The 27,677-nt window shown below is 42.1% G+C and overlaps 1 protein-coding gene across 2 annotated transcripts in view; it reads right to left on the bottom strand.

The window, feature by feature from the left end:
- Positions 1-458: 458 nt before the first annotated feature.
- CkIIbeta (casein kinase II subunit beta) overlaps positions 459-27,677 on the bottom strand; it is a 52,005-nt gene continuing 24,786 nt past the window's right edge. The window contains exons 3-5 of one of the 2 annotated variants that reach the window (XM_080273550.1): positions 12,076-12,178; positions 8,029-8,201; positions 459-1,441 (exon numbers count right to left, since the gene is read on the bottom strand). In XM_080273550.1, the coding sequence (XP_080129676.1) occupies positions 1,127-1,441; positions 8,029-8,201; positions 12,076-12,178 (591 nt within the window). In that variant the 3' untranslated portion in view covers positions 459-1,126. Of the gene's footprint in view, positions 1,442-8,028; positions 8,205-12,075; positions 12,179-27,677 lie in introns of both variants that reach the window. The other variant, XM_080273549.1, reaches the window with a different exon arrangement.

Below are 27,677 nucleotides of genomic sequence, written 5' to 3' on the forward strand. Positions count from 1 at the left end.
GCTGATCACTGGTAGAGCTCTATATTTAAAAAAAAAAAAAAAAAAAAAAAAAAAAAAAAAAAAAAAAGGCCAAGTTAAAGTGAAAAGAGTACAGTATATTACATACCGCATTCTTTTGGGGGAGCTCAAACATTTACACCAGAGGTATGTTACGTATCCCACTCAGCTGGAATGTGAATGGTTAATTGCCCAAAATGCCATTCAGTTTGTTTTGTCAGTCCACTCATACTCTTGTGCCTGCAATCCAATGATGTACTGTTTGGTTTCTTCTTGCTAACTTCATGTGATTTGCTTCAACTGGGGTTCCTGAGAGCTACATCTGACTCATTTTAAAAAAAAAAAAAAAAAAAAAAAAAAAAAAAAAAAAAAAAACGAGGGAGGGGGGGGGATGTATTACATCTTTTGACTGTGGCAAAAATAATACAGAAAACCTATCATCAAAATAATACAGAAAACCTATCATCAGAGTGAAGAGGATGACACCTTGACTCTGACAGTGTACTTTATAAGTTCATACTTGCTGTCTTCAGTCAAGATATAGCTAGGGAATGACTTCTGAAACTGAAGGGTTGGACACAGCTTGCACTATCCCCTTAACTAACAGACTGCCCTCCTACGCTGAACAAAATCATCTGCTAGGTGCAAGAAGGAACCACCAAAAGATGTCACCAGACTGACGAGGTTATGACATCCCTACAGTATAAACAGGATTTAATATTGCATACCAGCACACATTCAAATATAAACTAGCATGACTAAATAACAATTTCTCACCTCACCTTTCAACATTTTTTTTTTTTTTTTTTTTCAAAGGTCATTCAGTGTCCAATTACAGTAACAAGACATGACTGCTTGCAAAAATCAAACAAAATCCAAGAATAAAGTCTATAATTCTTTCACCTTAAGTTGGCTCAGATTTATGTCCTTTTGTAGCTTATTTCGTCACTCAAAAGACAGAAAAAGATAATGCTTTCCACAACACTTCTTCATAACCAACATCACATTCTAGTTTTAATCTCATTAGAACTCAGTACCAGTATCTAAGATAAGGAGATGGTACCTGCAGGCCAAGTTGAAGTGAAAGGAGTATAGCAACAAGATTGATCAATTTATTGGTATTTTTTTTTTAGCGCTTTCCATTATTGTAATTAATGGCTCGCATTGGTGCCTTAAAATTTGCCGCTGCCTGCTGCTGGATTTGATAAGCCATTGGATGGATTTTGAAGCCATACAACCTTGGTACAAATTGATTAGCAGGCCTCTTTGGTCTATACTCTGGGTGAACCATGAACAACATATGAGGGAAACCGGTGCCGAAATATGCCCCATCAATGTGGTGGTGGCGAGAGGACTTGGGTGTGTAGACATCACAGCACTTGGGGCAGTAAAGCTTAACCATGGCTTCACCAGGTACATCACTCAGTCCTATTGGTAACATTGGCTGTAAAATAAGATCAGTTATGATTCTATATTGGTACCACTGGCTGTAACAAAGAGCATATTTATAATTTTTTTTATTGGTAACACTGACTGCAACACAAGAGCATAATTTTGACTAGGCTGATAACAGTGGCTGCAACTGAAGAGCACATTTATGATTTCTTTATTAACAACACTTGCTGCAACAAAAGAATAGTTGATATTTTGTTGGAAACATCGGTAACAAAAGAATAGATATGATTTCATACTGGTAAGACTGCCTGCAACAGAGAAGCATAGCTACATTTTTATACTGGTAACACTGGAGGCATGCGACAAGGTGGTGTGATGTCCCCATGGTTGTTCAGTATATATACTGTATATCGATGGGATGATGATAGAAGTAAAAGCACAAGTAAGGGTGAGAGGGATGGCACTGATAATGAATGTTGATGGATTGAATAACTCAAATTTGTTGTATGCTGATGATGCAGTACTACTTCCAAATATCGGACAAGTACTTGGTAGTCTAGTGCAGAGTTTTGCTGATGTCAGTGAGCGTCATGCCATGGTAGAAAAGAATAAAGTGTTGGTTATTGAGAGAGAAAGTGACTCCCAGTGTGATGTTACAGTGAATGGAGAGACTGGAATTGGTGAGAGTTCAAATACTGTACAGTAAAAGTCCAATTACAGTGGAGTTTTGAATTTCAACGGGCATGGGTGTCTAAAAATCACCGCGAAATTCAAATAATTGAAATTTAAACTGAACTTCTTATGGAAAAAATTAGTTTGGGTCAGGGGCCTCCAAACCTAACCATGCAAAATCATGATTTTTTTGCCCACACCCCCTGTAAACCTTATGAACTATAACTGTGGTTAAATAACTGTACTGTAGCTCTGCATTGTATTGCCATCCTGTCAGCAAGTGTATATCCCCTTGTCAGCAAATGTATACTTGGTGTATTTCTGCCCTTTCCTGTACTGCCATTTCTCCTTTGGCTGCTTTGACAGAGAATTATCTGATGGCGAATTGGCTTGACGGTGAACTGTCTCGAAACCAATTCTTCGTATGCTTCACATATGAATAAATGGTGTTGATTTTCATTCTCTTCTTGACACATGTCACGTATTAGGTTAGGCTCTCTTATCATTTTCCTTCACTTCTAGCATTTTGGTTCGCATCAAAAATATTATCTTTGCTTGTTTTGGAGCATCGAAAAATGCGATTTTGCATCGAAGAGTGAGGTAGGTGGACCACTCCAAAACACATCGAAATTCGAATCGTCAAATTCTAAACTGTCAAAATTTGAAATTCCACTGTATTTGGTATCTACGGGAGCGGGCTGACGTCGAGTGATCAGATTTTCCGAATAATTGAAAAACCTACCCGCTCAGTACCTTATATGTGTCGGTGAACATTGTCATCACTACTTATATTACAGTTAAAGTCCAGTAATCCAAATCCCAGGGGGCCGAGGGTCTTTTAGACTATTGGGAGGGACCTCTGAAAACGTTAGAAATATGTACATCCATCCATCATCCAATCCTACATTGCCCCATGAGGAGCGTAGAAGCCCGGGGCTAGGCAGTTGGTTCCAACATTTAAGATGAGTGTGACCAGCCTCACTCATCCCTGAGTGGCATTACATAAGCAATCAACCCCAACCACCTCTTGGATATAAACCTTCACCGGCTAAATCTGATTGGAGCGCAATAATTACCCACTAAACCACCAGACGCCAAAATATGGTTATATGGTTACCACCCAGCGTAGTAAATGGTTTCCCGGTGTACAGGAAACCATTTGGCTTGTCACTCAGTGTAGAGTCACTCACAGGCAGAAGGAAGAGGAAAGAATGAAGGACAGAAAGACAGAAGAGGGAGTGTAGAGTTACCCACAGGCAGAAGGACAAGGAATATGTACATGATCATTAACCCGTCACGTCCCGAGGTTTTCCGCACCTCCGACATCCCCCAGTCCCGAGGTATTTTCAATTTTTTTTTTTTTTGGCTAAAACCTTCGCTTTTGGTGAGAAATATCGAAAATTCATAGAGAAATCGCTCACCTGAGGTTTAAAGTGCCCAATCCAGGTAGGAGTTCCTCCTTACCTGAGTGGGTTTTCTAACATGCTGGCACCAAAGAAAACGAGTTCTATGGGAGGGTAACTATTTTATCCACTCATAAACGGTATTTATTTATTTACTTGGTACGAATGTATATGTAGTATGACAGTATATTGGTTTTCAAGCAGTAATAAAGGCATTATAAGCATTGTTTCACTCACTAACTAATCACCATACCTGACCTATTTTTGCCACACTACCTGATCATTATTTCTGGCTGTTTCTTCTTCTAATGCTATGTAAACATTGTCCTCCACATTGTCATCGATTGGGGAATCACTCTGGCCCTGAATAACTTTACTAGCCAGGTCACTGGTAACAGGTCCTTTGCCAAGACAATGTCGTAAGGGGGGGAGGGGGGAGGTTTTGCAGTGTAAGGCATTGTCCCTGCTTGGTATCTTGTACAGGAATAGAGGAAGGTGTCCCGTGTATACATACGAAAAATCACGTGCGAAAATTGAAAATTGTGCAAATTAGGGACCTTGCACTTGCACGACGTACTGGTACGTCGGCGGGACTGGCAAATGCAAATCGTTGCAATGTACCCATACGTCGACGGGATGGGGCGGGTTAAATAACCACTTAAAATGACATGGGTTACTGTTTTACTAAACAGAAATGTATAGAAGTGTAGATAAATAGTTGCAGGCAGGTACACCCAAGTCCAAGAGCAAGTCCAGGCCAGATAAAGCCTTAGATAAGGACTAGAAAAATTGGAAAAATCCCAGAAAAATTGGAAAAAAGCCCAGAAAATTCAAAAAAATTTGCCTTGACGAATTCGGAGTATTGGGATTTTCGGCTTATTGGTGGCCAGAAGAGAGGACTTACTGTCTTGCAAATGTGTTTGGAGAGAGTACTATATACTGTACTGTATGATACTGTACAATACTGTAATCAATACAGTACTATACATGAATCTGAAAAATGTACGAATTAGTGAACATATATAAGTGTAATGACACGTAGGCCTACAAGTCACAGACAACATTTCCTGGACTGTCGAGATGATAAAATTATTACCTACCCACTCAGTACTTTGTATGTATTAGTGAACACTGTCGTTACTACTTATTTAAATGTGTTTGGAGAGAATGCTGCATACAGTAGAACCCCAAAATAGCTAAATTCATAAGTAACAACTTCACTAATTAGCGAGTTCTTCCTAAACAAGTCGGAAGAATACAGAAAATAAACTGGAGGAATATATAATGAATTTGTAAGGTCTTTCTGCTGAAAATATAATTAATTTGTAAGGTTTTTCTGCTGAAAGTTAAACGTACATTTTTTTCATTTTTGGGTTTATATGTAAAAGAGAGAGAATTGATGCAAACAGTAATGTATTCCATTGGCCCCTTCATAACCCCGCGCACTGAACAACCATTTACAGTATAGTACCATTGTCAGTGACAGCGAGTTAGCACGAGCTATGAAAAACTGAACAATTATACAAAGGGAAATGAAGGTCACTGGTATGTTTACACGATTCGACATTACCATCCCAAGCAGTCAGGCAGTTGCTCAATCTCAGATGTCTTCACCTACATGGCACATGCACCGTAATTTTATCAGATCTTCTGTGAATCATTGCAATTCATAGGATAGGGTTAGGAAGCTAAAAATCACATTGCTACATATGCCAGGTGATTCTCTTCACATCTTAAAAAAAAAAAAAAAAAAAATACTGTACTGTACATTGATTTTTGAGCCCTTACAAAATTGTTACGTGGCTAGCCAGTGATGCACGCAAATTTCCGAACCCCACAGCCACTGAGGGTTTAAGCTCTTAAGCCATACCTACGATTGTTTCCGGTGCAATGGAAGAAACTTACTCTACGTTGGCAGAGATGGATTTCGTTTCCCGATTTCCCAACTGTAGGTTAGGTTAGGCTTGGTTAAATTATTAGGTAGAGTTAAACTCAGTTAGGTTAGGTTTAGTTAAACACTTAGGACAGTCCCTTCCACCATTATGCTGAGGAATCAAACCAGAGTTGTCAAAGCTAAACAGTTAAAAACAACGGGGAAACAAATTTAACAAGAAACGTTTAAGGGTAATGCATTAAAGAATCAGTGGTTCATAGGCTACGCAATTACTGGTATATGTCATTTTCATGAAAGCATCAAGAATTAGTGAATTTCAAGAATTAATGAGGGAGTTTGGAACATAACCTTTGCTAATTGGGGGGGGGGTTACTGTACTATAAGATACTGTACAACACTGTAATCAATACAGTACTGTACCTGAATCTGAAAAACAAAGAAATTAGTGAACATATGCAAGTGCAATGACACAGTATGCCTACAAGTCAAAGATAACATTTCCTGAACTTCCGAGATGATTTGGAGTATCTGCTGAACAATCAAAGACTTTTGGAAATGGGACTATTTCTCAAAACTGCCAAAACATTGGATCTAACAAATGATCAGCTGCTGAATAATTGGACTTTTACTGTACCAGGATACAGTGATAGAAAAGGGAGGGAAATGAGCAAAAGAAGTGAAAAGTAGAGTGGCACAAGGAAGGAAAGTAACTGATGCATTGGAAAGTAGTTGGTGTTATGAAGACCTTCATAAGAAACACAGACTTAAGTGTTGCAGCTGTGCGAGGCTTACATGAAGGAGTGTTAGTGCCAACTTTAACATATGGCTGTGAGGCTATGGTGTGGCAGGAAAATGAAAAGTCAAGAGTGAGAGCAATGGAGATGGAACTGCTGAAGAATGTATGTGGAGTACAGAGAGTGGATAGGATACAAAATAATGTGATTCGTGAAAGATGAGGAGTGAGGAAGTCTGTGAATACCAGAATAGAAGAGTGTACTGAGATGGTATGGTCATGGGGAGAGAATGGATAACAACAGAGTGGTGAAAATGGTTTATCTGAGCGAATATAAAGGAGGGAGGAGGAGAGGTAGGATAAGGATAAGATGGAGGGATATAGTGGATGAGTGTGTAGGGGGAAATGGGTATGGAAGCTGGTGAAGTTAGGAAACTGACAAGAGATTGAGCTGGCTGGATGAATGTTGTGAGAAGAAGTGCATGATCAGGGATTTGGCACCCCTTTTTTACATGACAGTGTCCAGATTGACTCTATCAGATACGTTTATGTGAAGCTGCAAAATGTGATGAATGTTTTAGGCGTATCAGATAAAGCCAGGATTCTGGGGGCTTGGATGATGAGTGAATGGAAGTGTGGCTCATTGAACTGGGCAAATATGGGCTGTCTGAACGTTGCTACTGTCACCCTGCACTAGAGTGGAAATGGAGGTCTGGATGATGATGATGATGATGACGAACACTGGGGGCAACAGAGACGCAGTGTTATGATTTTATGTTCATTAAGACTGGCCGCAAGAGAAGCACAGTTATGATTTTACGCTGGTAACACTAGCCGCAATAAAGCAGCATAGTTATATTTTTTGTTGATAACAATGTTTGCAACTGAGAAGAAGTTATGATATAATAATAGTAACACTGGCTGCAACAGAGAAGCATAGGTATGATTTTATGGTGATAATGTCAGTGTTACCAATTTAACTGGATATGCTGTGGGTAACTCTTCCTCTCCTTAACCAATCCTTCAAGAGGAAAGAAATGATAATGATGGTGGTGATTACACATAAAACCATACTACCATGACTTCACCTGACACATCACTCAGTCCTAATGCTGGCTGCAACCAAAGAACATAGGCTATCTGAAGCATTTAGAAGTACAGCACTAGTGGACAGGTCATGAAGTGATATTTCAACATTATATATATATATATATATATATATATATATATATATATATATATATAAAGTGTCCTACTTCATTTTATTACTCCCGCCCCTCCACTTTTGTGAGCTTCATTCACTGTTTTATATGCATATAAACCTATTACAATATCATCATCCTGACCTCTTTTTTCCCACCTAAAGATGGGTTGAGACAGGATCCAAAAAATAAGAAAAAATACAGTAAATGGAGAACATATCACCTGCATCATCCCCAATGAAGTGGGCCACATACTCACTCACTTACCATCTAGGCCCCTGGTGATTTATGAAAAACTGAAATAACAGGTATAATCTACTGAGACCAACGTATCTTCAACTATTCACTAGACATACCTGTACACTAAAATAAGTTGGTCAGTCTATGTGAACATTCTTCTAACTTCCTATTATGTAGTGCAATCACCAGACTACTCCCTGTCTGGTGGACTCAAGACAAATGTATGGTAGTAGTACTGTATTTCTCAAGTTATTTTGCTTTCACCTGATGAGACAGGGCCACTACCATATCTGGATAACCTATCATGGTTGCATAAGATTTGTTTGGTGTTAGTTAAAAGGCAGGAACAAGTCGTCTTGGTTAATAGTAGTCATGCTGCCCCCCCAGTATGATAACACATGGCCATCAACTGAACTGAAAGAAGGCCGGGGATCTTTCCCTGGTCAGTGTTGACGTGTTTAAGTATCATTAATGTCATAACTGAATTCTTACCTGGTTTTCACAGTAGACTCGAGGACAATGGCCAAAATCTCCCGCTTGATATTTTTCTATCATCTGTGCAATACCTCGATTAGTGAGAATGTAGCGAGCATGGATCAAGCCATACAGCATCTCAGCTGCCTGCTCTATCAGGTCACTTTGGTGTGGAATTTCCTCTTCCTCATCTGCTGACAAGAATACGCATAATTGCAATCATCATTCTCAACACCACCATCATCCCAAACTCTTTCTCCTATCATCATCGTCATCATCACCATCTAATCTTGTGCTGCCCCATGAGGGGTGTAGCAGTCCAGGGCAAAGCAAGTTGGTCCTGACATTTAAGATGAGAGTGACCAGCCTCACTCGTCCCTGTGTGGTATGACATGAGCAATTAACCCCAACTATCCCTTGCATATAAACCTGCACAGGCTCAATCTGATTGAAACACCTTAATTACCCACTAAACCACCAGGCACCATATCATCCCGAGTAGTAAATGATTTCCTGGCGTACAGGAAACCATTTAGCTTGTCACTCAATGTAGTCATCTGCAGACAGAAAGAAGAAAAGAGACGAAGAGGAAGGAAGGAAAAATGGATGTAAGAGAGGAATGGGCAGTCACCCGAGAGCAGCACTACATCGAGTGAGTGGATGGTGAGCGTCCCCATTTACCCGATCAAAGAAACAAAACTGAATGCTAATTTTTATCATTCCAAATTTCCCACCCAGCTAAAGACGGAATAAGGCAAGGTATATAAAGCAAGGGGGAGGTGGTTGCTCATTCGGTATAGAGGTGGCCTGCAGCCCTACCGGACCCCAAGTTCAAATCCCCGCTGGGGCAGGGAACAGTTTAAGGATTTGAATTTCATAAAATCAGGCTTTACTGATCTACTACAAGGCCCGCCAACACGTCGTAAAATACCCCAGCTATACACCAGTCCTGTATTGCCCTTGCATGTATTCAATATGGACAGTGGGTGTTAGCAGCAAAGTGGTGACATGTAGAGGTGTATGTATGTAGGAGGACTACTGGGCCTTGGGAAAGGGCTGTGAAGCTTATGCGTGCACGTGCACGTACACATACGCACACACGCACGCACACATACGCACACATGCATGCATGCACGCGCACACACACACACACACACACACACACACACACACACACACTCAATGGAATCAACAGCAGCAGCAGCATCCCAACCTTTTTCCCATATAAAGAGATGAGATGCATGGTCTACGAAGGACAGAGTTAACACAACAGAGGGAGAACTAATCATTTGTACGCTCTGTGAAATGGGACAAACATTCACAGACCATTAACATCTCTGGAATCCTGGCTCCACCTTACAAACTACAGTGCTACAACACTCAACACAATAAATGTACTAAAATTGAAACCAATACAGACACTTAACCTTATTGAGAAAACAAAGAATGCTACAAGTACAGGGCTAGATGGCATCAGCAACCTACACCTGAAACATACTGGACCACAAGAAACCCAGGGCCTCATACACATCACCAACGTCTTCATATGAACACTAGCATTTCCAAATTTGGAAATAGCAATTATCATTATATGAAGATGGTTGTAGGATGACATTGGGAACTTATATTTAAGGCTTAGACTGAAACAAATACAAATATCTGAGATGTCTACAGAGAATCTGTATGTCATGTTAGTGAGTGAAAAAAAACCCTATAGATTAAATAATCAAGAGGAGGAGGCCGTAGCACAGGCCGAACAGGGTAGTACTCCCGAGGGGAATGGGAATGCTGGTGATAGGGAGAGCTGGAGCTCCTGTTTCACTAGCTATCTAACCATCCCCCTTTGCTGACCTTTTCAGTGTGACAGTAACATGGAGAATAGACCAGCATACTCTCCCAAACATAGCCTCTAACTATCTATGCACTACACCACATGCACTTTACATTTCACACAACGTATCCCACTACGTTACAGGGGTTGGCGCCAGCAAGGGCATGTGGTCAGAAAACTATGCCCCCACTACCTAGTGGCAGACTTCTGGGGGGAGGTGTGGCAGGGGTTCCGCCGGCATAGATCGTGGGTCCAGGGCGAGATGGGGACAGGACCACTATCCGGACCTGCCTATGGCTCTATTACGTCAGATATTGGAGGGATTACTCTATATATCTATATATGTATACAGTGTATATATATATATATATATATATATATACAGTATATATATGTACGTAAGGAAGAAGGAACCAAAGGCCAGAGGCCTGCAAATTGCTCCCTCCAAGAAAAAACAAAAACAAGATAACTGAAAGCCAAATTCAAGATCCATTCATTTCAAAATGCCTGGACACAATGTGTCTGAAAGACTACGGATCACACACAGTAGGAAAAACAGACAGAAGGAGACAGTTCCAGTGTTGACCTGTTGTATCTATCTGTCTGTCTACCTACCTATCTAACTATATACAGTATATATATATATATATATATATATATATATATATATATATATCAGCAGCAGCAGCCACTTGAGTGTCCACTGCAGGACTGCCCTATCCCAACCGAAATGGGGACAATACAGCCTATGTAGGGTATCTGTACCTAGTGGCTTGGGCTGTCTGGTAGAGATTTTATGTAGGGTGAGAAGTGCCTGTAACTGTAATTGTATTGTTGGAGTGGATTTAGATGTGTGTGTAGTCTGTAAACCAAGTGTAATCAGCCCGTCCAAGCCGACTGGGTGCAAGCATACTTTATAGTATGCGACACTGGTTCAACCACAGCACCCTTATGTCCGCCAAAGCAGTATGTGGCCGGAAGAACGCTCCAAAAATTTATTACCCTGGCTGGGCGCAAACCCTCGTTCTTCCATGTACGAAAACGCACACTTTACCACTGAACCACAGAGGCTCCATATATATATATATATATATATATACTGTATATAGTATACACACACACACACACACACACACACACACACACACACACACACACACACACAGTTTAAAGTATCTGATAAAACCACAGTATTATATTATATAGGAAGGTTCTGCTGAACTGTAATACATAAGGCACATATGAAGAAAACAATTTATGTTTTGGAGACAGCTTTACTGTTCCTCAGGTCATGAACGTTTTGGTTTTGAGTCAGTTTGTACAGTAACCCAACTGTCAAAATTCATAAATATCTGAAGTCAATGTGTAGTAATTATTGGTGTACAAAGGTAGAAACTGAAATACCACTACTGTACCCATAGCTAAAAAGATATCTTAAATATCATCATCATTACTGGTAAGTGCTGTAATGTACAACTCATCCTGTGCCACTGACTACTCAATAAATGCTTCTTACAAAAAATATAAAAATATCATCAGGGAGCAAATGTACTACAGTAAATGTCCTCTAATCCAGATGGCAGGGGACCCAGGATCTTTAGGACTACTGTCCCCCCCCCCCCCCCCCGGGACTATTCGGAGGGATCTCTGAGAACATTAGAAATATGTACATGATCATTTAATAAACACTTAAAATGATATGGGTCATTGTTTTACTCACCGGAAATGCATAGAAGTGTTGTTGAACAGTTGCAGACTGGTACATCCAAGTCTAGGAGCAAGTCCAAGCTAGATAAATCCTTATATTAAGCCCAGAAAATTTTGAAAAAAGCCCAGAAAATTCTAAAATTTTCACCTTGACAAATTTGGAGTACTGGGATATTCAGAATATTGGTGGTTGGATTGGAAAACTTATACTGTACAACTCTTTATGCACTAAACAGAGTGCCTGGCTCACAATTGGGGATCATAACTACAGCTACAACTGCACCAATTAAGGTTTAAAGAAAAAAATATTATAACCCTTGGTGCTGGAGGGACTCCTTCATGCAGTGATCCTGGTAAATTTGAGTGGCTTTATTGCCTAGTTATACAAACACCCCTCAACTATTTCCCAGTCCCACAAAAAGAGGATGCTGGACTGCAAAAGAAGCAAAGCTTCAGCCAACAGTGCACTGGATTCACATCTAGAAGAGTTTGGAACAACAACAACAACAAGCACTAAGGACAAGTACCTGGCTCAAGGTCAAGGATCATGTCTAATGCTTGGCGATAGTGTGGCACCTGTTCATTGAGCCCAGTCAAGTTGAATTTGTCTTGAATGTAGTCTTCATCCACCTGTTAAATACAAACACAAATCATCATCATTTTTTTTTTTCCCCAGAGGGAGGGGAGGGAGGGGAGGACAGGGGAGGGGGAGGGATTTAATACATACATCACAAATATTCACATTAATAATATCAACATTATCATCCTGAACTCTATCCCATTTTAAGAAAAGGTAGTATCCAGAAAATGCATGAAAAAGAAAAACATGTTCAGTTAATTTACTCTACAATTTAACTTCTGCTACCAAACAATGTTATTCAGCTTAGGGGACTTTTTGAACTGGGGGAGAAATTCAATATCATCATCATCATCATCCTCAACTCTATCCCATCTTAAAATTGAGAAAACTAGTGTCCAAAAAAGCATGAAAAACATGTTCAGTCAATTTACTCTATAATTAAACTTCTGCAACCAGACAATGCTATTCAGCTTAGGACTCTTATTGAACTGGAGGAGAAAACTGACATATGCTATAAGTGCAAAATAAAGACAGTGCAACAGTAGGAAAACTTCTGTTCCTGACTGTAAAACGTGATGGAGAGTAAGGAAGTGTACTATTCACTGAAAGATTGTTGCTCAGCATACCCAAGAAGGTGTATGGATATTAATATTTGTAGAGAGAATGCATGCAAAGCATTACAGAAAAGATAAATAAGGTGGGTGAAGATCATGATGGCTTTAGAATGACCAGCAGCTGCTGCCATTTTTGTTGTGCTACTCCAATCTGTCTGGTTGAGAAGACCCATCAACCGCCCCCACATGGCCGTCCCATGCGCGAATCAACGTTCCCATGCAGATGATAGAGCTTTGCCACAATGAGGCTTGGGGATCAGTGTGGCAGTTAGGTTCATGGGTGGATGTCACATTTGCATCTCTCCACAGAATTAACAGGGGCACCACTGTATGCTCCAACATCCATTATTTGCATACTGTATATGGTTACAACCCAATATTGTAAATGGTTTCCTGAGTTACAAGAACCATTTTGCTTGCCATTCAGTGTACAGCCACAAAAAGTGGAAAGTCATCATCCTCATCATTATTTAGTAAAAGTAAGAAACAGTGACAGGAAAGATGGAAAAAGAAGAAAGGAGGATAGACACAAAAATGAATTAGACATGGATGAAGAAGCAAGCAGCACTACTGTACATTAGGTGAGTGGATGATGGGTGTCCCCACCTACCACCAGCTAGCAGGCATATATAAAGGGGGTATCACATGGTATATGTAATCATGGTTTGTTGAAGAAATCATGGTAACCGCCAAGGATTTTGTCGGCAAAACTGGATTCCGTGCAAACCCATTCCTGTCCACGGATTCAAGAACAAAACGTTTTCTCTGATAGCTGAGCGAGCCGAATGGAGAACTTGGAGGTTATACTGCAGTATTGTTTATTTTTTAAGTCATAATTCCCTCCTAGAGTGCCTATTACAGTATATTCCATTATATATATTATTACTTATGAAAGCTTAAATAACCTTTTATATCGTGCATGGGTGAAATAACGATGTCCATAATTCAGTTGTTTAGGGAGTGGATACAGCACATCACACTGGGTGAAGCAGTACTGTATATATCTTGCCATTCATTTTACACTGCAGATACGATGGCATCTATACTCCGTTTTTTTATTGAGGCGAAGATGCACTTGACAGGTTGATAATGATTGGCTGAATGCAACATGTCCAAAAAATATTTACTAACCCAAATTTCCCCCTCAGATATTTGTTGTCAGTTAATAATGCTAAATTATGAAGTAATGTTGCAATCATCCAATAATCACCAATCTGTCAAGTGCATCTTCGCCTTGATAAAAAAAAAACTGAGTATAGGCAGATAGTATGGAAAAGTGCTGCTGAAACTGCCCTCATTGAAAAAAAGAAGGCCATTCCCTTGTCACGAGAAGGCGGCTGTGGAGCCGCTAGAAAACTTCTGGGCAAAGATGAAGAAAATCATGGCAGAGAAGAAGACATCCAATCTGGACAACCTTAAGACTGAACTGACAAATGTTTGGTGCAAAGAAATGATCGTAGATTACTTTACAGATCTAAGTGATTCCATGCCAAAACGTATCCAACTAGTCCTGGAAAACGCATTCTCGTTTTAACACGAGCAAATATAAGTGGGGTTGGTGGAGGATTAGTGCCCCTCCCTGTAAAACAATTAACTCTGAGCCCTTGACCACCCCGTCTGGGATACATAGCGTCTGGCAATGAATGAAAAAAAAAAAAAAAAAATTTAAGGAGATATGTTTAACTAACAAGGGTTTCTCGATTTAACGCGACTTTACACATACATGATGGTTTCAAATTAGCCACACACGCCTTGGAGTGTCCCGAGCTGATAGATCGTGTGTGGCAGTTTATGCATAAATACAATTTTTTATGTCTGTTGCTTAAACTGGTTTTACTCGAACTATAATATTCAAAAATGAAGTTTGGCCTCATTCTGAGCAATTTGGCTCATTTTCGGACAAAACTTGGCCAGGAAAGTGATGGCAGATCTAAACTGTTACAACCTGATGCTGCAGAACAGAAAGAAGAAAACCACTCAGACCAAGACAGAGCAGTTCTTTATGAAGAAGACAGAAAACTTAAGTGAGTTATCTTCATCACCAGTAGCACGGGAGTCAGAGTCAAAGGAAGAGGAAGGACAGCAGAGCGAGGAGGGACAACAAATTTAGGGTGGGGAGTGGCGGGAGGTGGGGTAGAGGGGTAAGGAGGGACAGCAGCAGATGACGAGTGATGCATAGATGAAGTGAGACTGTGTGCTGTTATTGTTTGTGACCTACTTACTGTAATGAAAATGTTGCTTTTACTGTAGTGTTTTTATGGCCTACTGATGCATCAATAATGTTGAGGAACTTTCACAATGCCGTGAATGAAGCAGAATTGAAAGAAAATCCACGTAAAAAACGAAAACAGTATGTATTTGGGGAGAAGTAAACAACACTTCGGCCCAACTAGGGCTCAAATGTTGTTTATTTCTCCCCAGATATACTGTTTTTGTTTTTTACGTGGATTTTCCTTCAAATTAATATTGTTGCTTTTAAGTTTAGAGTAGCATAACTCCCCAAATGGGTAGACTTTCCCAGAGTTCAGGAACGTAACCCCCAATATTACCAATGTTTCTTATGGGAAAATTATGTTTTAAAAATGTGTTTTTAACTAATGCAACCTCTTCAGGAACCTAACCCTCGCGTTATTTGAGAGGTTACTGTAGTTTCTTTGTCGAAGAAAAAAAAAAGTTAATGATGACAGAGCAGTAAAATTCGTGATTCGCCTTGGGTGCTATGTGAAATAAAAAAGAAAGAAAAAGAAAAGAAAAGCTTTGTGCCCGACCTTCGCTACAAACCGACGGTCTTTGGTATGGAAAATTCGGCTCTTATGGTGTTTATGTAGACACTACGTGTTGACATAAATAGTTAGGTAAGATCATTATGTGAGTTCAGTTCTTGTGAATTACTGTATACTGTACTGTCATAAAAATAATACTGCTAGGCTGACTCGTTGATTATTCACGATTACTGCATTCGTGAGTCTGAGAAGTGAGAAGTACGGAATCACTCCATGCTGACGACTTCAGTACAGTTCAGTTTTTTTCTTTACTGTTCATGATTAATGACTCAAAAACAGTTTCACACTTTTTTTTTTTTTTTTTTTTTTTTTTTTTTTAAATGAGTGACCCGAAAGTGATTCTTGGCGAAATATGCATGATTCTGGGCGGCCATTATTCACATGTTGATTAGGTCAGAAGTTTTTGCTTGAATGGTAATGAAGACTTTCAAAAGGCTTTGTGACAATCCTTGGTGATTAAAATTTTTATGGGGAGTATTAGGGGGCAAATCTAGTCGGTTAGGTTAGGTTAGAATGCATTGATGTGTCAAGTCGGGGAGATCGTAATGTAAGCACACGTCTTGGATGTCTTATGGCAGACATTTGTAATAACCTATTTTTATATATTTTCATCGAAAAATATGGACTCCTAGAACCTAACCCCCTATTCTACATGTAAATATATGTCATGTTTTAGTGCCAAGTTGATTTTGCACGAGGTTCTGCATAACCTATCTCGTGTTGTATGAAGGCTCTACTGTACACCATGAAGCAAGTCATAATATAATGGGTCCCTAGAAAATGGTGGTATTGTGAGGTAAACTAGTCCATGATAGAGTTGCTGTACCTCATCTTTACCTCATCTTCGATACCCTCATACTTCTTGTGCTATTTTTCGAGTTTTAGGCTATTTTTCCCTTAATTTTCAAGCAGCGGAATTTTTCAAGCAACGGACACTCATCCCCCACATTAGTCTGTTGATTCGAGGGTCGACTGTACTGTATATTTATGCGCATTTTTGTGTCTGAAATACGAGTTACAAATGCACAACCTCCTTTCCTGACACACATCCTTCAATTGCTTCCCATTATCATTTTCTCCTGGTACTGCATTACAACCCATCATATCATCCTCAGGACCAGTGCCTACTCTTCCATTCATATCATCCATTATGATCACTTTATAGCTCCTGGGCATCTCTCCCACTGCTTGATCCAGCTCATCCCAAAACCTGTCTTTCTTTTTCTCACTCCTGTCATCACATGGTGCATACACTACAATCACAGCCACTTTCACCTTCTCAAACATGAACATGACATACATACATCTCAAGCCGACACACTTGTAATCCCTCATATCACTCTGCCACACTTAATTCATCAACAAAGCAACTCCTTCCTCACCCATTCATGCCCGACCTCACACACTTTACACCCTCCCACTCCATTTCATACTCTTTCATCTTTGTTGCACACAATGCCATCACGTCATATCACATACTCTTGAACACATTCACCACTTCCACCCTCTTGCTCTCCTCATTCACACCTCTCACATTCCACATGGCCATGCAAATCTGCCCACTTGGTTGGGGCCCTAGGCAGGTATTGGGCCCTCCATGACTCTCCGAAACATTTGCCATGATTACGTGATTATAGATAGGGGAATCTTGGGGACAATTAACCCGACCAAAAACCCCAGTTATATGGTTACCACCCAGCATAGTAAATGGTTTCCTGGGTACAGGAAACCATTTAATTTGTCTCTCAGTGTACAGACCATAAGGCATCCCTACACTGAATGAATGGATGATGGGTGCCCCCATCTACCACAAGTCATTAAATTATAAGTCCTTAAAAAAAATACTACAGCTGAGAAGCTACTGTTGCACACACATCCACTGAATTCTGTTCACTTTAACTTGGCCTACAATTGCTCTCTTTCCATTTTCAATGCTACGCAAAACAACAGATTAACACATGAGTACAGTAGTAATCAAAAGGAAGTACAATGACTGGGACATAACGTATTGTTATATTTTTCCACTGATGTACATAATCTGCAAAACCACAATAACCTCTTCAAGTTAATGTGAAAGGACTAAACTGTAAGTATGCAGATTACAGCATGGCACTGCCTACTCCAAGGGAAACTACTGCTGACTTCACAATGACACAGCCCATATACAGTGCTCGAAATAACCCCTTCAATTCAATGACGTCTTTTGTACTGTACCTATACTACTGTACTTCCAGATAATTTTGTTCACTGGGGAGATTTTATGAATTTGGTCTTAGCCTCAGTGCTGACTTGAAATGCTGTCCCTGGCTGGAAGCACAGAGGTGCCCTCCATGAGGCTCATGAGGAGAATTCCCCGACTAGTGATGGTGTAGTAGTTCAGGTCTTCTAGGGAACACACACATGTGAAGAAGGACTTGGTGTTGTAACTGATGGTTCAGGCCCACCCTGCCAAAGAGTACTGGGAGAGAGAGAGAAGACTGTGGTTCTTGGGGCAGCTAGACAAGCCCTCCAGTTGGTGTTGATGGTTAAGAAGTGAGGGCAGTGCAATATGAAGTGAACTATGGTTTCCTCTTGGTTTCTGCAACACTGGCAATAAGGATCCAGGACTAGTCTGAGGTGGTAAAGATGAGAAGCCAGGCCAACGTGGCTATGTGCAATGTGGTGATTGCTACAGCCAAGACATGGGAATATACTCAGGCCCCAGGGTGATTAGACGAGTCCGTCTGGTATGACCCCAGTGTTGTGGCAAGAAGAAGAACCTCCAAGTCAGCATCCCAGGCTGCTTTGCAGGCAACTGCCAGGAGACAATGATGTGTAGTTTCTGAGAGAGGCAGAAGTTCTAGGAGGGTGATGACAAGGCCATCTGTGCAGCAGCATCTGCAATATCACTGTCCCTGATGCCAACATGGGAGAGGACCCACTGAACACAGACCTCCCAGCTCCTGCTTAGAAGGCACCAAAGTAAGGCTTGGATGTTGTGAATCATGTCTTGCCGATCAAGGTTATGTAGAAACTATGAGGTGAAGAGCTGCCGAGCAGTCAGTGTAGAGTACCACCTTCTGAGGCTGGGAGATGAGGAATTCCAGGGCCTTAAAGATAGCAATCAGCTCTGCAACTACATTATCATGGTGGGGATAATACCACCAAGTTTGATAAATGGACATAGCTGCCAATGCCACAGGGACCAGGGAGTGGGAGCTATCTGTGTAGATTTCCTGGTGCTCTGCACAGATGGTGGATGCCAGCTCCTGAAAGACTTGGGGGACGAGATGTCTATCCAGGGACTTACTGAAGCAAGACCATGGTCAAGAGGTCCCACCAAGGAGGGATAGGAAGTACTGATGCCAGTGGTTGACAGGGATGAGGCTGGAGTAGCAGTGTCCAGGCCGTTTGGAGAACCAGGATTAACAAGGGCCGTCTAGGCTTGAAGGATCACATCGGGTCCAAAGGGTTGACCCCAGCGGCAGAACAGAAAGCTGGCACAGTCATTGCTTGTTTTACGATGGGGTTATGTCAGGTCATACCTTATCGTATACCGATTTTATTGTAAATCAGTACACTGAAACCCATTATAAAAGGGGGGTTACGTCAACACAACTTCCCAAAGTCACCTAACCAATTCTGAACCATAAATGACAACCCACCTTCATTCCTTCCTGTGTTGGTCCAAGTCGTCTCCAAGTCGTCCCCCCCCAAGGCTGGGGGACAGCATGTGCCTACAGGCACTAGTGGTCAGCCTCTGAGTCAGACAGGAACAGGTTAGGGAGAGGGGAATCTGGCCCATACCTGCACCAACCTTAGCACTGGGACCCATACCTGCACCAACAATAGCACTGGGGCCTACACTGGCACTGATCTTACCACTGGGCACACAAATCCACAGTACTGTACTGTAGTACGATGTTTGGCTGAGAGGTGACGATAACAGGGGAGCACACATGGACAAGTTGAAAAGGCAGGGCTTTGAAGGGGTGGCGGGATCTAAACCATAACAATGCCTGCACGCCGGGGCCGCCATCTTGCCTAAGACAAGTGACAGTCACCTTATGTGTGCCTAGCGCTTTCCGATGGCAAAATCGTTATAGCGGAAAATTTATTGTAAATCGAATTTTGGAGTGGAACTTGTCTATTATCGTTGTAGCGAATTATTGTAAACCGAATCATCGTAAAACGAGTAATGACTGTATTGGGTGGTGAGGGGGAGACTGATGGATGGTCAAGAAGTGTCTGGAGTTAAGTTTCATCCTGAAGAGGAGAAGGGGGGGAACATCACTCTCTGCCTGCAGAGGCACAACAGAAGTACAAAACACCCCAAGCAGTTCAGCATCTTGCTTCCGGAGTTTGGTATTGGAAGCCGACCCATTGAGTAGTGATCCGTAGTTCAACTTGGCAAGTACAGTGGATCTGTAACAGCACAGAAGCAGGTCACGACTAGTACCCCAGTGCAAATCTGCTAGGCCCTTCATGGCATCCAACCACTTGGTGCAAGAATTCCGCATGTACTCTAAGTGTTGGCTCCACGCATGGATCGGATCATCCAAATGGAGATCAAGAAGGGTATGCACCCTGATGACTTGCACTACTTCCGATCCAATCTTGAGAGCTGGATGAGAAGGTACGCGGCGCAGTGTAAACGCCATTACCATGCTTTTACAGACATTTTCCTCCATACCCCACCAGTTGGGCCATTTCTTGAAGCTGGACACTGCTAACTGATGATGTCCCTGAGCCTCAGCAAAGGTGGTCGCCCGCCTGACAAAGGTGACGCCATCAGCATAAACCAGGAGAGAGAGTAGATGGATGAGGGAGAGAAGAAAGGAGGGAAGCAGAGAGAGAGAGAGAGAGAGAGAGAGAGAGAGACCACTTGTCCTCTGGAAATGACCAGCCTTCCTAGGTCATATGGCTAGGACAGAAAGAAGGTGAGGGAAGGAAGGGGATGGGCAGGTACTGTTCATATGGACGAAGAATTAGTGGAAAAATTGAAATGGAAAAACAAACTCTCGGCTCAGCCCCAAAGTGTCCAGCTTTCGATACCCATGACTGTACAGTAACCCCTCCAATATCCGGATCAATAGAGCCATCGGTAGGTTCGGTTATTGGTTTCGTCCGGATATTGGGCCCCAGCTTATGGACTTGTACTTATGGACCCTAACTCAGAGAAACACCTATACAACTCCCTCTGGACATGCATAGCACCTATTTAACACCCAAATCACACCAATAAGGCACATAAATGACTGAAATAAATGCAAAAAAAACATAAAATGAGGGTTTAGAAGTATTTTCATACATTAATAAACATTCTGGTACTTATGGACCCTAACCTAGCCTAACTCTGAAAAACACATTTCTACTGCACATGCATAAGGTAAGTATAGTATGGAAAAAAGTACAGTATGAAACATTCTGGTAAGTATAGTATGGAAAAAAGTACAATATGAAACATTCTGGCTACTTACAGCAAGTCCCTGGCCACCTCGATGAATAACCGCCTCCTCTCGGACTCTGACAGTAAGAACGATTTCCTGAAGCACTTGCAGTACACTCTTCCTGAAGTCTTGCACTGAACTTAGTCAATAACACACAGAAGTTCGTTCTCTTCACAGTGTTCACTTTAGTCCAAATAATGTTCCAGTTAAATTTAGTGTTGCACATTAACTTTTCCCAATCTTTCCAAAATTTCTAAAACCAAAACAAAGAAGGTTAGTTACGTTAAATTTTGTTTCCACTGAGTCTTTTCTCTCATTTCGAAAACCTTAACACAACACACCATTTTTTTCACTGCACAACACTCAAAATTCCCGTGTGGTCTAGTGGAGAAGTTCTTGCTGTTTATTCACTCTCAGAGTCCGAGAGTATCACTGGCAGGCGACCAAGGGGTGCATCGGTGGGTCGTGGTGATGGCGTACCGACTACAGAAGACTCTGAGGAAAGCTGCAAACTCACATCGAGCGGTGACTCCACTGTAGCTGATGTGCTGGGCTGTGGCTTGGAGCATGAGGGCCTGTCTTGGGGAGGCAACGGAGTGGAACCAGGGCTTGGCACAGCGGGGGTCACGGGCCTGAAAAAACTGTCAATCGTTGACCAACGCAAGGACCGACGATTCTGGCGATTGATGATGCGCTGCCGGAAAGCACGCACTTCCTCCACGAGTCCCAAGGGCCCCATCTCCCTGTCGCAGTCCGGGTGTTCCAGGTAGTCTAGGACGAACTCTAGATGTTCCCGGAGTGTGCTCAGCTTGGGGATGGCTGGAGTAGTGTCCTGCTGAGAGGAGTCCGCATCATCATCGTCTTCGTCGTCGGAATCTTCAAGTTCGGGACTGACACCAGCAACTGAAGATGCGATCTCGATATCAGACAACGTCTGATACCCAGGATCGCCCTCGTCGTCATCCAACCACTCACGAACATCGTCCACATCAACATCGTCGCCGTGCGTACGTAGCCGTGCATGGAAGTCATCCACGTCAAACCCTAGAAAATCGTACTCCACATCTGTTCCGAGAAGCAGACGAGACCAACCATTTTCAAGAGTTTTCACAGGGACTTCCTTCCATGCACTAGCCCAGTTGTACAGCGCAGACTTGATGTTGTAGCGGCGAAGGTTTTCCAAAGTCCGCTTGCCTCGAGTGTCACGTCCTTCCCTGCGCTCGTCTTCGTCCTCGAGAACAACCATCACCTCGTCCAGGAACTTTCGACGGTACAGGCGCTTTGTTGCCACGATCACTCCTTGGTCCATGGGTTGAATGAGAGCAGTCGTATTAGGTGGCAGAAACATGCACCTAATACGGCCATTCTCAGCAACCAAGTCCTTGTTGCACGGGTGGGCAGGTGCATTGTCGAGGAGAAGGAGAGCCTTTACCTGGTCGCGAGGGATTCCCAGTGTCTTCGTCTGGTACTGGATGACCTCCTTGACGAAGTGACGGTGAAACCAGTCTTTGAAAATCACAGCTGTGAACCATGCTTTCAAAGAATGGTACCATACGACAGGAAGGACATCCATCACCCCACGAAGGCACCGAGGCTGCTTTGCACGGCCAACAATAACGGGCTTAAGCCGGTGCATGCCGTTAGCACTGGCACAACACAAAGCAGATATCCATTCCTTAGAAAGCTTGCAGCCAGGTACACGCTTCTCCGTCTCATCGGCTAGAGTGTTCGTTGGCACCGAGCGATAGAATAGGCCAGTTTCGTCTGCATTATAGACTTGACCGAGAGTGAGGCCCTCCCTGTCGATCAAGCCTTTCACCTTGTGCCGAAACTCGTCAACTCCATCCTCGTTAGCGTCCAATGCTTCGCCATGTGCTTTACGGTTAGTAAGGCCATGTCGCAACTTGAACGCAAAGAGCCAACCCTCGGATGCCTTGAAGTCTAGGGCGTCGTGAAGCCTTGCAAACTTCTCAGCAGCAGCCTTCAGCTCCGTTCCACGTACCATCACACCAGCTGCACGTTGCTGTCGGTACCAAATCAACGTGGATCGGTCGATTTCTGCAAACTTGGGGGTAAACATAACCTTCCTTTCCACATTGCGTTTGCTTCTCGACAAGAAGTCAGCCGTGTACTGCATGAGTTTGTCTCGGGAACGTTTGATATTGAACAAAGTCGACTGGGCCAGGTTAAACTCGCGGAGAATGCGTGAAGAAGACCAACCCACATCAACTTTCTCCATTATCTCCCTCTTCTTTTCCAGAGTCAACACCACTCTCTTCCTTTTCTCAGGTGGCGGGGCCATCATCATACACACTAAGAGGAGGGCAGAGAGCAGCAGGAGGCCTTGCAGCAAGTACGGCACCACCACAAAAGCGAGCACGTGGGCAGCCAATGCGAAGAGCGTAGGTCCAGTCGCGGTGAGAGACAGGCGGGAAGTGGGGAGGATGCAGCGGCGCTCTATCGGACGTCGGAGGAATGACGAACCAAAACAATGCTCTCACGCGGCGTGCGCGGCAAGTTCAAATTACGGACGGCCAAAAAAAAAAAATCGATTTTTTTTTTTTTTTTTTTTTTTTTTGGGGGGCGGGGATGTTTGATCCCAGGACGATAAGGTTCGGTTAGTGGGGATGTTCGGTTAATGGGCGTCCGGATATTAGAGTGATTACTGTACATCATCCTGTGAATAACGCTGTGCCCCTGGGGCTGTACATTGTACCGGGATCTGGAATGCTTCCAGCGTCACCAAGGAACTGTGGTCCCTGGGTCGAAGCTGCTCACCAGAGCTACAATGTCCAGATTTTGTGACACAGGCCCACATTTCCCAACCCTGATGAATAAGGTCATTCCTTGAGTGGGCATGATGACGGGTCATCTTCCCTTTGTCAAAAAGCAACATGGTCTCTGGCTGGCTTGATAGCTTGGGGAGGTTCTCAGCCAAGATCTTCCGGTGAACTGAAGAACTGTCACCCAGAAGCCAAGCTTCCCCCTCAACACAATATTTCCCAAAAGGTGCAGCACCGATGGCATCAGTGAGGCACGGGATTATTAAAAATGTGCCATCCATTGACTGAATTGACCTAAGTCACCAGTCCTCGTTGCATCTAGGCCTTGTCTGGGCACGATTCTTCCCCTACAGTGTTGTTACTGGCATCAACACCCTCAGAAGCTTCCCCGAGTGTGTCACTTCCAATTTGTCCTCCTCATTAGGAAAGGAAGTTAGGGTTCATTTTGCAACCAGCCAGTTAGTGTCCATGGTATCACCTCCCAGGGTCAAGTCCACCTTAACACCACTGTCTACACCTCCCTCATGAGCCATCGTTGCCAACCTCACTGCCAGCAAGGTGCTAGTGCCATAGGACAAGCCTTTTGGCACTCACAAGTCAACATTCTTGGCACCAAGACTATTTGGACAGTATGGAGGTCAGTGTAAAAGTATTTCAAGAACTGGAGGGGTTAGCTTTCCTCCATTCACTCCTTCACTACACCATTGTACAGTCACCCCAAGAAGTGATGGCAGAGTATCCAGAAGTTTTTGCTCGTGATAATATACTTATTTCTCCTTGTATCATTTTAAAATAAAATAAAAACTAATATGTGTTATTCTATTAGAAAAAAGTCAATAAAGGCTAAAATACATGTTCATTTCAAATGTGACAGAAAGAGTTTATTAATTACGACTGTAGGAAATCAGACAGAACTACTGTACCTGAAACTTCAAAACTATTGTTTGGGGGCAGTCAGGATTAATTTGCGGAGATGAAATCTGTTATGGCCAAAAACAATAACCTGACACTGATGAATAGCCTGACCCCGAAATGATGTATAAATAAATACTATTGAAATAAATCATCATAAATAATTACTCAAATTCTTTTTTTAACACTAAAGAATATACTTCAATAAATGTATTTCCGCTTTACTGTCACCATGGATGGCAGAAGGCGGGAAAACAAAGTAAATAGGCTCCTCAAGATAGACATCTCTTGCCCAGAGACAAACAATTACTGCACTACATAAACGACTTCATAATTATTCTGAATATAATTTAGCATAATCTAATTTTAGTTTATTTGGTCAGAAAAAAGAAATATGAAATAATAATGTTCAGGGAAAATGGTATTCACTTGTCCATTATAGGGATTAAGTGCATTCAGGATTACCTGTATTGCCTAGCCTAATCTACAGAAATAATGCTGACTGCAACATTTATTTACCTAAAACCGAATATGTTTTGTTACCCCCAAGAAAGAATAAAGTAGCAATAATTTTGATTTCATTCACTGAGGCATAATGAGGGAGAAATATCTATGTGCTATCTCGTATAATGTATCCTTAATACCAAAGCAGTTTCTCCGTCATCTTGTCTGTTATGCTCTCAGCATATGAAAATCAAGGAAAACACTGCATGTAAAAGAAAGAAAAAAAAATCTCAACTGACCTCCCACACAGTAGAATATCGATTTAAAGTGAATCAATTTAATTTTATTGATTTAAAACGGTACCTACAATTAGGGCCATAATATCAATTTAAAGCGAATCCTTCCGATTTTAAGCGAGTTGAACCTGGCGCATTTTTTTCCCTTGCGAACATCTGTACTGTTTCCCACTAAACATTTCTCTAAGCATCCCACAAAGCTGCCCGCCAACCGCTGTTTCTCCTCATTTCACATGGTGACCCTATAGCGAACGGACACACCTAAACTACTTGGCGACTTCCTGCCTCTTGTGCACCACTCACCGCCACTACATCTAAGAGGCCATCCACATCATTATCTACCCCGCCAAGAAATCAAGGCAGTCTATTACAACTGAACAGAAAATAAAAGTGCTGGATGTCTTGAAGAAAGGAAATGGAGCGTTGATGGTAGGGCAGCAGTTTGGACTGTCAGAGTGCTCTGTTCGCTCTATCAGGCTCAACAAGAAGAAAATTAGAGAAGCCTATGCTTCATCGGATATTTTAAAGGGAAAACTCCACCTAAAGTCGTGCATGTATGGTGAGATGGAAGATGCACTGAAGTTATGGGTGGAAGATATGTGGTGCTGAAAACTTCCTCTCACGGGCCCTATGCTGCAAACACATGCCTACAAAATACAGACTCGGCTACTTGAAAAGGAAGGTAAATTCATTAAAGATTTATGCTTTTCTTTCCTTTATAGGTGGCTTTACACTGAGTGACAAGCCAAATGGTTTCCTGCACGCCAAGAAACCATTTACAATGCTGGGTGGTAACCATATAACCAAACCATATGTGCTCCCTACGTGTCAGCAAGTGGGTCGGTGGAGAGTTAGTGCTCCTCCCTGTATAACAAATAACTCAGAGTCAAATGGCCACCTCTTAAAGGATTATGGCGTCTGGCAATAGATAGACAGATAGTAAGTTCAGTGCAAGTACCGGCTGGCTTTATAAATTTATCAAGAGAACGGGGCTAAGGAACGTAACACTGATGGGTGAAGCTGCATCTGCCAATGCTCAGGCCGTCGAGAAAATGAAAAAAGTGCAGAGTGAGCTAGTGGAGGAAAATGAATATTCAAAAGTGCCAAGTGTAAAACTGTGATGAAATGGGACTGTACTGGAAAAGGATGCCCCCCAAAACGTATACAGTAATCCCTCTACTTTCCGGACACCCACTTTACGGACATCCCCACTTACCGGACATTGTGGGTCTGGACCATCAGAACCAAAAATGGCCAAAAAAAGAAAAAAATCCCCCCCAAATCCGAATTTTTTCCCATCCATAATTTGAAACTGCCGCGCGGTGCCAAACAGCTGCTTACACCATGGCCCCTTCACCCCTTCCTTCCTCCTTCCTCCCTCCTCCCCCCTTCCCTGTCAGGGCTGCCATTTGGTATTTTTCATTACCAAATGTGGGCCAATTTGGTAATGAAAAATTCGTTTCGTAATGAATCAGAATAATGCATTACCATTGGATTTTTCACATGTATGAGGATACACAGGATGGAGATGGTGGATTGTTTGCTGTCTCTGATTAATCTGCTACCCAACATAGCGTGAAAATAATCAACATGGTGTTAATTATAAGGAAAGTGATTACATGTATTTCCACTTGTATATATAATTAGTGAAGAATAAATGCTAGCTTTACAAATTTGGTAATGAAAAGTTAAATTTGGTAATGAAAAGTTAAATTTGGTAATGAAAGTTGAGGAGATTGGTAATGTGGCCGTTGCGATCTGGCAACTCTGTTTCTCCAACATCAACAGTTACTCTCTAACTTCGATTGTGAATAGACACTGGAAGCCACACATGCTCGTTTTTTGTGAATAAACAGTGAATATACTGCAATACCTCGCCTCTAGACCACATGGGAATTTACAGTGCTGTGCAGTGTTAAGAAATTTGAATTTAGAGTGCAAAGGATCAACTGTGGAGTGCAAATTGGCAGTTTATTTGGCGGTTAGAACTGCAGTGGTGCAGTTAAGAACAATGTGCAGTGTTAAACAATTATAACTCACAGTGCAAAGAATTAAGTGCAGCACAACACTGGATTACTGTACGTGGTTCAAGAGCATTTTCACCACTGCCAAAACCTTAGAAAGGCAGCCACAAACGTGATGTAAGTACCCTGCCTGAGGTAGTCACTTCTAATTCCTCATTCTTTGGTTCCTTTTCATTTATTTCATGCTTGATGTCCATTATTGGTGTGAATAGGGTCTTAAATAGGTTTAAATAGGTGCTATGCATGTCCGGTAGCGAGTTATTT

This window comes from Coenobita brevimanus, chromosome 55, assembly GCF_032717465.1.
Source record: "Coenobita brevimanus isolate Jiangsu-jjx chromosome 55, ASM3271746v2, whole genome shotgun sequence".
Taxonomy (NCBI): domain Eukaryota; kingdom Metazoa; phylum Arthropoda; class Malacostraca; order Decapoda; family Coenobitidae; genus Coenobita; species Coenobita brevimanus.